This window comes from Triticum dicoccoides, chromosome 3B (genome assembly GCF_002162155.2).
Source record: "Triticum dicoccoides isolate Atlit2015 ecotype Zavitan chromosome 3B, WEW_v2.0, whole genome shotgun sequence".
NCBI lineage: Eukaryota > Viridiplantae > Streptophyta > Magnoliopsida > Poales > Poaceae > Triticum > Triticum dicoccoides.
Genome location: NC_041385.1, coordinates 75558489 through 75575167, shown reverse-complemented (window position 1 = coordinate 75575167; position 16679 = coordinate 75558489). Strand labels below are relative to the sequence as shown.

At 47.5% G+C, this 16679-nt stretch overlaps 1 protein-coding gene across 1 annotated transcript; it reads left to right on the top strand.

Annotated features, from left to right (window-relative positions):
• Positions 1–9961: 9961 nt before the first annotated feature.
• Positions 9962–11132, top strand: LOC119280834 (NAC domain-containing protein 100-like). The gene is made up of 2 exons (XM_037561540.1): positions 9962–10494; positions 10624–11132. Exons 1-2 carry the CDS (start codon positions 9988–9990, stop codon positions 10792–10794), a joined length of 678 nt encoding a protein of 225 aa, XP_037417437.1. The 5' UTR covers positions 9962–9987; the 3' UTR covers positions 10795–11132.
• Positions 11133–16679: the final 5547 nt, after the last annotated feature.

The following is a 16679-nucleotide window of genomic DNA, read 5'->3' as shown; positions in this document are numbered from 1 at the left end:
GGGGGCATCAATATTGTCTGAGTAGAGGCTTGTGCCCCTGCAATATTGTGAGATCATTTCATTCCACTTAAATTTGATAGTTACATTTTATTTTACTCTGTTTGTTTTGACATCAATTGTTGATCAACGTAGTACATTCAGTATTTTGGCTTCCGCCCGTTTTTCATCTTTACTTACTATAAACTTAAGTTAATACCTTCCAAAATTGCTAAATTAAGGTTTAAATTAGGGTAGTGATAGGCGTTGGCGCGCCGGCGAAATTTCGGCCGGTCGGCCCCATCCATAGGTTAGGCAACTTCCAACCGTTGATTTTCCCATGTCATCTTCTCCCCTTCGCATATGGCTTGTGTTGACCTGCAGCTTCCATCCATGGCGGACTCCACGCTCGCCGCTGCCGGCACTCGTCCTTGGCTGCACGTGCTTGTCGGCTAATGATGCCACTAGCACTCGTTGCCCCGGACACCGGCGCTTGCCGCCCATCTGCTCTCGTCCTTCAACAGATCACCATCGTCACAAGCAGGCCTGCTACGTCGAAGCAACACGGAGACGTTGCCATCCCAAGAATTATGTGGTCGTCGTAGCGTCACCGGTGTGGTCAGGGCAACCTCGGCCGCCGGTTGCAGCACCCTGATGTGCCATCGCCGCCCCTCGCCATCGATACTCATTGCACATGGATTGCGTGAGCAACGACACAAGACCCAACATCGCTGAATGGAAGTAGAAAAAAAGATCACTGGTCGTAGCAATAAAGGGCGACAGTTGAAGCAATTTGTTGCCACCGCCATCGCAGGTCGCGGCTCCACCATGATGGATGTAGCAAAATTCCTCGCCGGTGGTAGCAAAATCTAACCAGTTGCAACAATGATGGGGACCGCTGGGTGTAGAAAAAATCTGTGGCTGTAGCAAAACAGTGGTTGAAGCAAAATTATCCACTGGTGGTAGCTTTTGCGGGTGCCGGTTGCAGCAAAAAACATAGCACCGTCGTCGCCACCACAAACTTTGTTGTCGCCATTACAGCATATCCCGTCACCGGTGGTTGCTTTTTCGTTGCTGGTTGTAGCCGCACTACCGTCGCCACCACAACCTCACCATTGCCGTCTATAAACATATTCGATCTTTGGTTGTAGTATGGCCCATCGCCGGCTTTAGGATGCGCCAGTGGGTGTAGTAGCACGGTCGGGCAGCTGGAGGCATTGAGTGCGCCATGATAACAAGGGGTAGGTGGCGGACGGCCATGGCGTGGAGGAGGATGTGGCAAAGAAGAATAGAGACTGAAGGATGTACAGGCAGATGCCTCGTCTGGACGGCGGTGCATGAGCTCACTGTGAAGAAAAGGTGCCAGAGAAAATGGGGATAAGGGCAAGCAGCGCGGGGGAGAAGAAAAGGGATAAAGTAAGAAGACTAGTCTTCATGGGTCCACTACGTCACGTGGTTGTCTGCGAGTAGATCGCGCGTGCTTGCGTGAACGCGACCACATATAGGCGCGAAACATATACCTTAAAATTAACTTTATCTTTTTCAACATGGGTTTTCATTCCATGCGGTTATTTCCCCATAGAATAAACTTATACTTATTTATGTTCTTTTGAGTTGTAACAAGGTGACAACACATCTGCACGTAGGTGGTCAACTACTAATCTATAATATCTAAATAGTTCATCCCCACTAACCTATTTCTCTTGACATGCAACCTATCCACCTCATCATACATGCCCTACAATGGCACACCAGCACATGCAGCCTGCCACATCATCATTTTTATTTTTGTGTTTAACCACTAAATAGATCTCTTATTTTGGAGTTAACTGCAGCCGCTACTGAAACGCATACGCAATTCTTCCTATGGAGTACTAGCAGCTTGATTCCCCATTAATGAATGGTTCAATTTCTAATGTAGGAGCCGAGCAATCTCTTTTCAGTTTTCCATTAATAAATACTACATCCGTTTCCAACCGTAAGAGCCGAACAGTCTTTCTCTTTCAAAACAAAAAGCACTGCATCTCAATCTCCCACATAAACCAAACCACTCTTTCTAGCCTACGCACACCTCATGCCGTCGATGGCCAGCTCTCTCTGATTCCACATATAGCAAAACACTTTTTCTCCGAGCTACAGCAGAGTCCACTCCTCTCACATGATGCTGGTGTCTACGCGGGCTGGGTCGCAGTTTTGTTGCCGTCAACGAAAGCTTACCTACGGAGGCTCATCTGGGTGCAGAAGCCTAACCTCTCCTGCTGCCGCCGGAGGCGTCCATGCAAGAAGCTCCACCTGAGTAGCAGCAGTACGCCTGACCGGCCACGGCGCAACAATTGATTCGAATCAAAAGCTAGGCAACCATGATGTCTGCCTTTATCCAGGGCGTTTGATTACTGATAATGCTCTTGTGGCCTTTGAATGTATCCACCACATTAAGCAAGAAAAGGATCCTACAAAAAGCTTTTGTGCTTACAAACTCGATGTCTCAAAGGCATATGATAGGGTGGATTGGAAGTTCTTGAAGCAGGTGATGCAAAAGCTGGGTTTCTCTCAACGTTGGGTGGACTGGATAATGTCTTGTGTCGCATCGGTGAGATACTCTGTCAAACTTAATGGGACCCTTTGGATTCATTTGCACCATCGCGTGGGCTTCGGCAGGGCGATCCGCTATCCCCCTTCTTGTTCCTTTTTGTGGCTGATGGACTTTCTGCAAGTATGAAGCAGTATGTGTCTAGTGGTGATATTACTCCTGCCAAGGTATGTAGAAGAGCTCCAGGGATCTCACACCTATTGTTTGCTGATGATACTATGTTATTTTTTGAAGCAAACCGTGCTCAGGCCGAAACAATAAAGCTAGCATTGGATCAATATGGAAAGGCAACAGGTCAAAGTTTGAATTTTGACAAGTGCTCTATTCTTTTTGGTGAGGCTTGCCCTTATGTCAAACAGGAGGAAATCAGAGGAGTTCTCAATGTCACTAGTTTGGTTTTTGAAGAGAAGTACCTTGGACTCCCCACGCCTGATGGTCGCATGTCTAAGGGAAGATTTCAGAATCTTGAGATGAGCTTAACTAAAAGATTGCTCCAGTGGGGAGATGGTCACCTTGCTCAACCAGGGAGGGAGACAGTCATTAAGTCTGTTGCTCAGGCCCTTCCCACTTATATGATGGGGGTCTTTAAATTACCATTTTCGGTGTGCGATGAACTTACTAGAATGGTAAGAGCCTTTTATTGGGGAGCTGAGAAGGGGAAGAGGAAAGTGCACTGGCGGGCATGGGATAATCTAATGCAACCAAAGAGTAAAGGAGGTGCTGGTTTTAGAGATTTCAGAATTTTTAAGCAAGCACTATTAGCTAGGCAAGCATGGAGATTAATTACGAAGCCTGACAGTCTATGCGCACTAGTGTTAAAAGCAAGATACTATCCAGATGGTAAACTTGAGGATACCGTTGTCGCCGGAAATGCTTCTTCTTCTTCTTGGCAAGCTATTAGCTACGGTCCTGAACTCTTGAAGAAGGGTCTGATTTGGAGAGTTGGGAACGGAAGAAATATACGCGTTTGGCGTGACAATTGGATACCCAGACCCTTCTCCTATAAACCATTCACCTTACAAGGGAGGTGCAGAATCCGCTTCGTCTCAGATTTTCTTAATGAGAACGGTTCATGGAAGGTTGGCTTGTTACATGAATTCTTTATGCCAGCGGATGTTGTGGAGATTTTGAAAATCAGGGCGTCGCCAAGATAGGAGGATGATACGTTGGCGTGGGGCCTTGGCAAGTTTGGGGCTTTTTCAGTGAGGAGTGCGTACCAGTTTAGCTTCGAGGAAGTTCACAGAAGCACTTCGACGGGCTCCAGCTCATGTCCAGATGGGTGCCGGGACTGCTGGAAATATATATGGTCGACTGATGTTCCTCCCTCGGTTCATAATTTCGCATGGCGGGTCGCTACAAACTCTCTGCCTACATGGAGTAACAAGCATATAAGAGGGCGGGAAACTAATGATTTGTGCCCTGTGTGTTCGATAAAGTCTGAGGACTGCTTCCATGCACTATGTCGCTGCAACCTTTCGAGAGCTCTCTGGGATGCTATGTCAGAAGTATGGACTCTACGGAATATTACTACCGTGCAGAATACAGGTGTCGAGTGGCTGCTGCATGCTCTTGCTCCTCTACCAGATATTGAGCGTTCGATGCTTCTCATGACATTGTGGAGGGCGTGGCACATACGCAATGAGATTGTCCATAATAAATCCCCGCCACCCATGGAGGCTTCTCGAAGGTTCTTGATGAGCTACTTGGACTCTCTAATTGGCATTAAAACTGATCTAATTGCTGATCCTAGCAAAGGGAAGTCAACCATAACATATATTCCAGTTCGGCCACATGAGGTAATGGTCGTAGCAGACCCCAAGTGGTCTGCTCCTAAGCCCGGCTGGGTTAAGTTGTGTACTGATGGTTCTTTTGCTGTTAATGGATCGGCCGGTGCCGGAATGGTGTTAAGAGACGACAAGGGAGCTATCATCTTCTCTTCCTGTAGGCAGTTATTTTTTTGCCGGGATGCACTTGAAGTTGAATTATGTGCATGCATGGAAGGTTTATCTTTCTCCATCCAGAAAAGTGAGTTACCAGTGCAGATCGACATGGATTCTATAATTGCAGTGAAATTGATCCAGACTTCAGAGGTTGACAGATCGGTATATTCGTCTATCATCAAGGAGATTAGATATCTTATGTCTCTACGTGAAAATTGTATTACTCATGTAAGTCGTAGCCAAAATAAAGTTAGTGATAGCTTAGCTAAATTTGCTCGTAGTGAGGGTAGAACCATGACTTGGTTAGGTTCTGGTCCTCCAGAGGCTTTGGAACTAGCTGCGATTGATTGTAAGGACTTTGGTGGATGAGTAATACAAATTTCTACCTGCAAAAAAAAAACATGATGTCTTGAAAGAGGTGATAAATGTAAGCCAACGAGTAGTACCTTCTTTGTTCACCAACTGTACATGTTGGTGATTTATATCCCTTCCAAAAATGTCTGGCCGTTTTTGTTTGCAGCGTTTCTATCACATCTAATTATATTAACACCTTTTCTTTTTGTGATCGATCTGCTCTAATAAGTGTTGGCTCATATGGATTTCATACTAAAGTTATTTTGCATCATCACCTCATTGTAGTACCCTTAATAATATTCTTTCTGATCAAACTTTTGCATTGTATATAGAACTTGCAGAAGTTAAAAAACTGTGAGGCTAGGCGTGTGCACTCCGTTGCTCTGATCCTAACACCATCCTTATTAATATTCTTTATGATCAATCTTCTGGATTGTCTATAGAGCTTGCAGAAGTTAAAAAAGAGTCGGGCTAGGTGTGTGCACTCCGTTGCTCTGCTCCTGACATCCTCCATCACACCCATCTTAATATGTCAAAATGTTGCCTATTAACTGATTCATGAAGTCATACACCGAGGTGGGCAAATACATTACATACATGTGCTTCCTTTCACTCTATTAATAGTTTGATCTTGATTTTTCATCTTTGGACACATTTCTTCGTGCCTGCTGCATCTCGCCTATTTGGAGAAGGCATGGAAAATTATTATTGCACCCTATTTTTTCCACGATGGTTTTTTCTTACAATTATGTATTCCTAGCAGAATGTGGCTTATCCAAGAAGAACAGTTAACATAAGCTAAGATTAGTGCTTTGAATTTTAAATAATTGCTTCCTGTTAGTGCCATGGTTGAATGTTCACATCTTGCAATATATTGATCCGCCATTGGTTTCATAACTGAATGTAATATTAGTTAGAATCCATGCAGCTTAGTGAATATTTCAAAAGCAACTCACATCCAATTAACACTGATGGCCAAAGATAGTTATCATGTCTGGTGTGGCAAAGGTGACCCATTCATTATCTGTGTGTGAGACAACATAACTGAGGTGGGACTTTTTTCTATTGATTTGTTTACAGATTTCACCAGTGTAGTTGCTCAATGCTTTAGGATACGTTGTGCTTCACAACTGGAACTTGCTTCTGTTAGTTTTACTGTAAAATTATTGTTCCACTTAGTGTTTGTTTGAGGAATTGTTTCCCTTACTTTTGCTATAATACATCCATATAATATATAGGATTGCTACTGTTAAGTCCATTCCACATTATTCTTTTGTTATACGTAGTTGCAAACTTAAAGATGGCCGTTATGTGGTCAATGCACTTCCAAACTTCCAATATAATTTTGGTGGTTAGTTGTATCGATTCTAAATTTCTAACCGAAGTTTTTGTTCTTTTGTAATTAACAAAAACTTTCACATTGATGAGCATAATTCTTCAATTAAGCTATAGGGATCAGGACAAATGTAACACTGAGGCACATTTACAAGACTTTTTTATTGGGATGTTTGGTGTCATTTCCTTTCTCTTTGAGACTTATTATGCATGCGATTTGTTTTGCATCCACGCCCATCCATGAGGCACGTAAAAATGGTTTTATGTATATTATTCTGTGTTACTCAATATATTCTCTGTAATTTTTTTGCATGTGATTATATAAATATGTGTTTATGCATTCCCGCAGCAACGCGTCGGGGTATCATCTAGTAGTTACAAAGTAGAAGGCATCCTGGAGTTTAATAAAACCTTTGATAATTTTGCAATTGGGACATGCTAATGGATTAAGATGACAACATCGAGCACCTTATCATGGAGGAGGTCGCACATGTCGATACAAATTTGACCATACAGAGGAACACGATCGATGTACCAGAGGTAGGAAATAATGTTGACGAAGAGGATGAAAATCTTGCCAAGGCAAATACTGCATCACAGGAAAATGTTATTGCCGAAGTTAAGAGCATCTCCAGCTGTTCGGCCCCTAGGGCGACGAAAAATAACGGCCTGGGGGCGAGCCGACGTTAGTTCGGCCTCTGGGTTCGGTTCGTTCCCAGTCGCACGCTCACGGTGGTCGCTGCGGGTTCGGCGAAGTTCGCCTTATTTTTTTTTCAAACTGGGCGACTTTTGCATGAGTTCAAATTTGTACAAAAGCGTAAAACATGTGTGAGCTAACTTAAAAACGAACTTATTAAAACGCCTAGCTAGTGCCGCCACCGTCACCACCGCCGCCTTCTACATGCCGACAAGCCTGTAGAAGCGGGTGTAGTCGTCATCGTCGTCGTCATCGCGCGCCTCGCCCGCGGCGTCCCTGCTGCACCCCTCGCCCGGGTCACTGACAGCGCATGACGGCCCGGCCTCGACCTCGTCGTCGCTGTCGATGACGATAACGCCGCCTTCCTCGGCACGGCGACGGGCCTCAGCGCGGCTGCGGGCCTGGGTCTCCAGGTAAGCCCGACGCTGTTGGCGCACCTGCTCGCGGACGTAGTCCTCCCTCGCCCATTTGAGGGCGGACTCGTCGTCGGGTGCCACCATGCCGGCGTGCTCCGGCTTCACGGTGGTCGTGTCCGGCTCGGGCTTCAGCCGGACAAGGCGAAGGGAGCGCCTCGTCGGTGTCGTCGCAGGCAACGGCTCGTTGATGACGAGGATGCCGCTCCGTGCGCGACGCCCGAGCGGTGTCTCCTCCGGCTCGGGCTTGACGGGGCGGACGGCCGGCGAGCCGAAGCCCGACGAGGAGGACGACCCCGGCTCCATTCGCCGCGGTATCCAGGAACTACCACGGCGGCGAAAGAAGGAGGGGCGCGCCGGGTACTCCAGCCGCGGCACATTCCGGTCTTGATGTGGTCGAGAGCGGCATCAAGTGTGCGGCCGGGGACGCCCCACCACTCGCGCCATCCTTCGGAGTTGAGGCGGCCGCGGGGGATGACGCCGTTGGTGGAGGCGATCTGCTCCTCGCGGCGGGCCTGAAAGTACAACGTCCACAGCGTTTCGCTGTCGGGCGCGTACCTCGGCTCGTTCCGCTGCTCCTCCGTTAGCGACGAGCGTATGCGAGCGATCTCCGCCCGTCGTGCGGCTCCTTCGGGGACGGGCGGCACCGGGACGCCGCCGGCGCTCAACCGCCACGCCCCCGGCACGCGTATGTCGTGCGGCGCCGGGTACTCTGCCTCGTACAGAAGGAGCGCCTCGGGCTCCTGGAGGTGTCGGCGGCCGAAGCCGTTCGCCGCTGCGTCGTCACCTGTGTATGTTTCGGCCATTTCGCTCGTCGGCGGTGGAAGAAGAAGGCTTTCGCTGGAGGGAGAGGGGGAGAGTGTGGTGCTCACCGGCGGGGAGGGGCGCCTTTTTATAGCCGAAGCGGGGTGGCGGTAGGCGGCATGCGGGCGGACGCGCGTCGGCGGCGTCTTTACTGCGCCGTCCGTGAGCATCAATGGAGGCTGACCGGCGCGGCAGCGCGGCAGTCCGGCAGTCTTTGCATTGATTCCCGCGGGAACCGAGGTGATGGGGTCGACGAAACAGCCGTCTCGCTGACGCGGTTGGCCCGCGGCTGCTTCGCGCCAAAACGCTCGCCCCGGCGCCCCCGGGCGCCACCCGGTGCTTCGGGTTCGGCCTGGGTCCGCCGGCGCTGATTTCGGCCCAAGCCGACGAAAAACGGACTCCTGGGGGCGCGGCTGGGCCGATTTTTCGGCGCCGACGGAAAGAAAACGCCTGGAAAGACTGTTCTGGGGACGCGGCCGGAGATGCTCTAAACGTAGTGTTGCTCGTTCCAGCACCGCTCGTGCCGAGGAAGATAACATGCCACACTGCCCTCCACAAGAGCCAGTCCACGACCCGAAAATGACAATTAGAAATATTTACCAGCAATTTCCTCTTACTAAATGTGCACTTTACGGCAGTTTCGGCCTCATGCGCCATTCGACGCAATATGCCAGCTGGTTGTAGAAACGGGAGGAGATGCCTGCAAAGTTGGGATATGGCCAGAGCATTGGGTTGATAGGCACATAGATCCATACATCTCGTGCAAGGTTTTCTATGAAAAGTGAAGAGGCCGGTGATGTGTGTGGCACGCATACGAACGTACACGGGTAGGCAAGATGACCTGGAAAGCAAATAATAAAAGTAAGCAACAGAAGGTTTATCTCCGGAAAGAAGTCATTGGCGTGCAAGGTTTTCATTGAAGAAAATAGAGAAGTACGTATGTGCATGAAGAGCGTGCCTCGAAGCTTACCGGTCCCGCGCATGCATTCGGGGATTCAGCTGCGGCTGGGCGCGTGTCCCCTCTCCCGCTGGTAACCGTTCCAATGGCGCCATCGTTTTGTGGGAGATAGAGATTAATCATCTTGTGTTGCATGTGTGCATAATGCAGGAGCAACGTGCTCCTGGATGTAGCTGACACCCGCATACACCACCTCGCGCCCGACATGGTGAATTATCTTTCCATGTATTGCTAGATTAGGCTAACTATGGACAATTGTACCATCCATCCAGTGACCGGGGACATTGAAAACATAAATCGTTTTGCGTAAACATGCATCAGCTTCAGTATATGGTAATTTTTTTCTTCTAAAAAATATAGTATGTGGTAAATACATAAGGGTGAAATGTATAGTACATATAGTTCACACTTGATACATCTCAATTAAACGCCATATAAATTAGAACAATAGCAGGGCTACGTATGCACACGCAGCTAGTAGATACATACAAATGTGGGTGTCTATTTGCTTTACATAACAAAGCTGGGCGGCAACAGCAACAGAACATGCATGTAGATCGGACGAGAAGGTGGGTAGAGGACCGCATACGCATACGCTAACAAGAATGAAAACAAAACCAATTGTGCAATCTGGCATGGCCATGGCCTAGAAAGGCTCGAGAGACCCGTCACCTGTCATCACCAGGGTGAGGCCCTGACAATAGGACAAGCAGAGCACAGTTGTAAAGACGAGGAAGCTATCTCTATCCATCCATTGCCAGTAGGAACACAATTAAACAAAGGCACAAAAATGTCGATGCTTCTTTGGCAAGCGCCTTGCCAGTACACGCTTTCACTCCTATTTAAGCGCCTCCCCTGATGTATCTAGCTCATTAAATTCCTTCCATAGTTGCATACAGCGATCACATAGAGCCTCCGCCATGGCAGACCACCTTCAAGTTCAGCAGCAACAACAACAGTTAGAGCTTCCACCGGGGTTCAGGTTCCACCCTACTGATGAGGAGATCATCACCTCCTACCTTGCCCCTAAGATTCTCAACCCAGCGTTCAACGCCACAGCGATCGGTGAGGTGGACCTGAATAAGAACGAACCATGGGAGCTTCCCAACAAGGCCAAGATGGGGGAGAATGAGTGGTACTTTTACTGCCAGAAGGACCGCAAGTACCCCACCGGGATACGGACCAACCGGGCCACGAAGGCCGGCTACTGGAAGGCCACGGGTAAGGACAAAGAGATCGTCAACCCACATTGCATGTCCATGCTCATGGGCATGAAGAAGACATTGGTGTTCTACAAGGGCAGAGCTCCCAGCGGGGAGAAGACCAACTGGGTCATGCACGAGTACAGGCTCGAGATCGGCAAGCAGTCAACATCCGGCCTGCCCACCACCATCGCAAATGCCGCTTCCAATAACGTGTCTTCTAAGGTATTTAAACCTACAGTATGGTAGTACGTAGTCATGAATCATGAGCATGGTCGTCCGTCCATACATATGCACATACCTAGCTATTGACCATAATTTATTTGCACTGATTCAGTTTATGTACATTGGTAGGAGTATGTGGTTTGCAGGATCTTCCATAAGAACACTGGAAGTGGGGTGTCATCCATGGTGTCACATGAGGACGTTGGGACCGGTCCTGGCAACAACGACCAGGGCAACGGCGGTGCAACAACCACCGACAAGATCTTGTCGATGAGCATGCGTACAGGTGGGGCATGTTGAAGTACTAATAATCAGATGATCCAAGAAAACATATATGTGTGTCTGTGCATTAATTAATCATCCATCAGAAGATCGGTCGATATATACCAACATCTATATTGGTTTGCACCGCATTTTATTTTTCAGTGTGATTCCAAGAGAGTTTGCATGCGCTGGCTCGTCTGGCTTGCCTCTCTTGTGCTAGTGTTGTGTGTATTTGTATCGGCTTGTACATGCACTACATAACTGGTGTATATCTAGCTACATTTGCATTGTAAACTTCCTAGGAGTGTACACCATGCATGTTTTAAACCTATATAGAATGTACTATTTTGTTAAATTGTGAATGCTTGACTGAATGCATTATCGTGAATTTGATTACATATGTTTATTTTATTTGGAAACAAATTTTGGGCATGCACCAACCTAGAGGGACTTCCATCCACCACATAAACTCTTACATACACTCTCAAAATTTAACAAATGTATTGGATAAACTTATTTTTAGAAACAACACACACACACACACACACACACACACACACACACACACACACACACAAGACCACATGCACACACATCGTATTCCTATGAGAACCTCCGATAATTTGAGCCGACAAGATGCGAACCCACCTATGTAAGTGATGAAATATCATTGATCTTTCGAAATGTATACTTTCTTAATTAGGTGCCGTAATCAACGAGAATAAGATGGCTGAGATGGAATGAAATGCAAAAAACATATCATTCTCTTATTATGATAACATGACAAACATAAATATAGGATATCATGATTGGTCTAAGCATGTCTGAAACAATTTATTGGGTCACGCATTGACGTCAGTAATAGCCATAAATAATAGAGGGTTTCATGGTTGAGCATAATGTGTATGTTTTTCTTACAGTACAAACTTAGCAACAATATTGATCCATTTGCATGTTATGGCCTAATTTTGGTTAGCAGAAACTAATGGGACAACATTTATTTTCTCACAAACCACACAAAAGAATTGGACACGGGATCGATAAGTGGCGGAATTATGATCGAGCCAAGCTGGGCAGTGACATGTATAGTCCAGGAGAAAACAAAGGAGCCCAACTGATCTGCCGAACTAACCTAGCCAAATTACTTTTTGTGTTCTCTATCAGCCTGGCCCGCCTAACAATCTGACCGCGGCTCCTCCTGAATGTCGAACACATATCATTTTATTATTACTCCTAGGGAAGCCTGTTAAAGTAGGACATGGAGTTTCTTAGCCCAAGCTCATATGAGCTCAGACAAACAGTAAAATCAGGAAAAAATGTAAAACAATTGAAAAAATTATCAATTTTTTTAGTGACGTACATTGACAAAAGATTTTTAATGATTGCAAAATTTCATCGTGAAATGACATTTGTCGAAGCCCTGGCTAAAAAAACAATTGATGCTCCAAAAATATCATTTCCAATAGCATTTTGGAATGATGATTTTTTTCCACCGCTTCAACCAACATTATTTCACGATGAAATTTTACAATCATTCAAGACTTTTGTCACGAAAAAAATTCAGGAATTTTTTATTATTTTCAATATTTCTCGATTTTACTGTTCACCAGAGCTCATTTGAGCTTGAGACTAGAAGTGTATTTTTGGTTAAAGTATTCATTTGTTCATAGTTGTTTACATCCTAACTAATTAGGATTGTAAAAAAAATATGGGTTCAAGATTTTGGGAGAAGCTAGGGAAAGCCCCGATTCTTAAGATTCTGGGAGAATCGGCGAAAAGATCTGGGCGTAATAGGAAAGTAACTTTGATATCCTACTAAATATCTATAGTATGATTCGGTTAGGGATCTCTCAAATTCATCTTGTTTACCAAGGCATGTAATGCCTATATATTGGGAATACAAGGCTGCCCGTAAAGTGCCGTGATTTTGCACAATCCTATAATCTTTTTTGGTAAGATTACGTATGACCCTGCCTCCTCTCCCAAGCAACTCGCTACCTGACCTGATCGTTGCTGCCACGCCATGTCCGCCGCACCTGACACCAGCCCTGCCTCACCTCCCCATCCCTCTCCGCCACCATGAACTCCACCTCCGAAGCCATCATCTCGGCCGCCATGCCCGTTGCTGCTTCTTCGGCGGTCAACATGGCCAGCTTTCGCACCCACGTCCCCGTCACCCTGGACCTCCACACCAACAACTTCACCAAGTGGAGCATGCTGATCCGTGTGCTCCTCGGCAAGTACGACCTATTCTACCATGTCAACGCCATCATTGAGGCGGAACGCACCCCGGACTGGACTCGTGAGGACTACATCGTCGATTGGTAGCTCTATGGGTCAATCTCCCATGAGATCCTCGACATCATCATGGTGTAGGACCAGACGGCTCTGTAGGCTTGGATGCTCATGACCAACCTCTTCCTTGACAATCAGATGACCTGCGACATCTATCTAGAGGTGGAATTTCACGGTCTCGTCCAAGGCAACCTATCCATCACCGCCTACTACCACTGTCTTAAGGCGCTCCATGATGCCCTTAGTGACGTCGGCAACCCCGTCTCCGACCAGACGCTCGTCCTCAACTGCGTTTATGGGCTCAGCCCGCTCTTTTCCGACATCACGACCATTGTCATCATGTAGAACCCTCTCCCGTCCTTCAGCCAGAAGAGATCCATGCGCACTCTATGGCAGCGTGTCCTCCCATGGCACTAGAGGCTCCAACTATTCTGGTCACCACCGCGGCTTGGACCCGGCACAGAAACAACACCGACGGAGGCGCCTCTGGTGGCAACCGCAACGACGACAACTTCCAGCACAGGGCAACCTCCTCAATTGGCTCTTGGGTTTGTTTCAACCCCTACACGTGCCAAGCCTAGTAGCTCCAGGCACTGCCAATGATGTGGCACAACACCGAGCTGGCCTCCTGGGCCGTGGCCTCCAGTGCTACCGCCGGCCAAGACTTCTTCTCCCTCGCCCTGCTGCAAGGCCGGGTGTTTGGCACCAACCATCTATTGACTTCCGCCTACAGCGGCACACCGGCATGGGACTGCCCCGTGCTCCTGGCTGCCATGAACAACGCTGCAACTCCATCGACTGTCGGTGAGTTGGTCATGGACTTTGGAGCCACAACACATATTGCCTCTCACCCCAGAATGCTTCAAAATCTCAGCCCCTCTTCTTCCTCCATTGTCACCGCTGGCAATGGTACTACCTTGCCCATCTCTCACGCCGGCCAAACTTCTACATTGCTTCCTCTCGTTCTCTTATTCTTGGAAATGTCTTAGTAGTTCCGCATATTGTCAAGAATTTACTTTTCGTTCATCGTTTCACCAAACATAACCTTTGTTCAATTGAGTTTGACCAGTTTGGCTTTTTTGTGAAGGACCATCGCACCAAGGTTGTGATTCTTTGCTACAATAGTCTGGAGACCTCTATATCTTCCCAAGTTCAGTCATCAACCACCACGCCCATGGACTCCTTGCCATCACCTCCAATTAGCTTTGGCATCGCCGCCTAGGTCACTCGGGACACCACGCCATGTCCCAACTTCATAAGAACTATTTTATCTCATTTAATAAAGCGGCCTCACAGGTTTGTCACCTTTGTCCACTTGGCAAACATGTGTGCTTGCCCTTCGCTAGGTATACTTCAATAAGCGTCGAACCATTTGAGTTGATGCATTCTGATCTTTGGACTTCCCCGATTTTGTGGAATACCGGCTTCAGTTACGATCTCAGTATTGTTGACGATTTTTATCACTTCATGTGGACTTTCCCTCTTCGCCCAAAATTCAACACTTCTGCCATTCTATTTGACTTTGTTGCTTACATACGCACATAATTCTCAAGCCCTCTCATTGCCATGCAAACGACAACGGGACCGAGTTTATCAAATCTACGGTCACCACATTCTTATCAACCCACAACATCCGCCTCCCCCTCTCATGCCCATACACGTCTGCCCAAAACGGCAACGCCGAACATGGCATCCGCACGATTAATGATGTTGCCCATACTCTTCTTTTCCGGTCATCCATGCCACCCTCTTACTGGGTCGAAGCCCTTGCCACAACAACATATATATCTTGTCAACACACATCCATCCCAATCGATTGGTTTTTCGGTGCCTTAGATATTCCTCTACGACTCCCCACCCAACTACGCCGCCCTCCATATGCTTTCGGTCGCCCATGTTATACCAACCAATCCTCTATGGCCAAACACAAACTCGTACCACGGTCCAGAGCTTGTGCCTTTTTAGGCTACCCGAACAACCACAAATGCTATCATTGTCTTGATCTTTCTACCCGTCACGTCATCATATCTCGTCATGTGGTCTGCGACAAAGCGATCTTTCCCTTCTCCTACTCAATAGACCGCCCCGCCGACCCTATTGCCGCGCTTGACTTTCTCCTCGACTTTGCCACCACGCAGCCCACACCAAACTCCTCCACGCACCATGCATGCCCACCCACAATGCGCCATGCATGGCAACCCTGCACCTCCCTCCCCATCTGCCCATAGCTCTCGCTTGCTCCTCCTGCACGCCCGCAACCCAGCAAAACCCAGTTCTTCTACACGCCCGCAATCTGCTATGCATGTGAACCACAACCCTCTATGCATGGCGGATCCCCAACTCCCTCAACGTCGGCCCGGCAAAGAACACCCCCCTCGACCCAATCTCTGCTCTCTCGCGCATAGCTCCTGCCTCCCCGTAGCCTCGCCTAGACCGACGCCCTCACCTCTCTCTATGTCCAGCAACACGTCCCCGTCAGATGTTATCCACCGGCCACCATCCCTGTCCAACAACCACAACATGGTCACTCGTGCTAATAGTGGTCTTTTTAGCCCGTTGACCGTCTCAATCTTACCGCTTCTCATTCCACTCCCTCTCTTATTCCCAAAACGTACCGGGGTGCTCTACATGACCCGCACTAGCTCCATGCTATGAACGAGGAATTTGATGCTCTTGTCACTAAGAGGACGTGGTCTCTTGTTCCACGTCCTCCTCATGCTCATGTTATTTCAGGAAGTGGATCTTCAAGCACAACTTTCACTTGGACGACAGCCTTGCTCGGTACAAGGCTTGATGGGTGGTACGTGGCTATTCTCAACTACTAAGCATTGTTTTGATGAGACATTCAACCTCATTGTTAATCCAGCCATGATCTGCATCGTCCTCAGCCTTGTCGTCTCGCGTTTGTGGCCGACCCACCAGCTCGACGTCAAGAACGCATCTTCTTCATGGCAATCTCGATGAGGTCTACTCGTTGATGCTCGTTGCTATGACTATGTGCACCACCTACACAAATCACTCTATGGTCTCAAGCATGCGCCACGTTGTTGGTACTAACAATTTTCCCTCTTTGCACACCTGGTCAGCTTTGTCGCTTCCATGTAGAATGTGTCTCTGTTCATTTACATTTGTGGACATGACCTTTTGGTCAAGGATGTCAAATTTTCGTCCTTGCTTGTAAGAAAACCAAAACCTTTTGGTCGTGGATGAAAAATGCCCCTAAGAACTGACACCCTGGAACTGTAGTTGTCGTTGTTGAACCCTTAAATAGATCTAAACATGAAGAAAATCTAGCAAGAAAAGAACAAAGGTGAATGTGCATCATTTTATCAACCACGTTTTTTGGTTTGCTAATTTAACTCAAAATGTCCATCAACTCATAAATAAGTAAGAATTTTAAAAATATTTGCTAATTTAAAGAAAAACATGAATTGGAAAAATATGTTCTCTAGTAGAAATGACATTCATGATTTTGAAAAAAGGTTACTTGAATATTTTTCAATATAACCAAGCCCTCGCCAAGCCCCCGCCGGAGCGCCACCGGCCGGCGTCCTCCTGCAGGTACCCCGAGACCGATGTTGATGCCACTGTGATCGACTACATCACCGATGACACTTCTTCCCTTT

Coding starts and splice junctions, on each gene's coding strand:
- LOC119280834 (XM_037561540.1), top strand. CDS start 9,988: ATGGCAGACCACCTTCAAGTTCAGCAGCAACAACAACAGTTAGAGCTT. Junction 10,495..10,623: donor CCAATAACGTGTCTTCTAAG/GTATTTAAACCT, acceptor GTACATTGGTAG/GAGTATGTGGTTTGCAGGAT.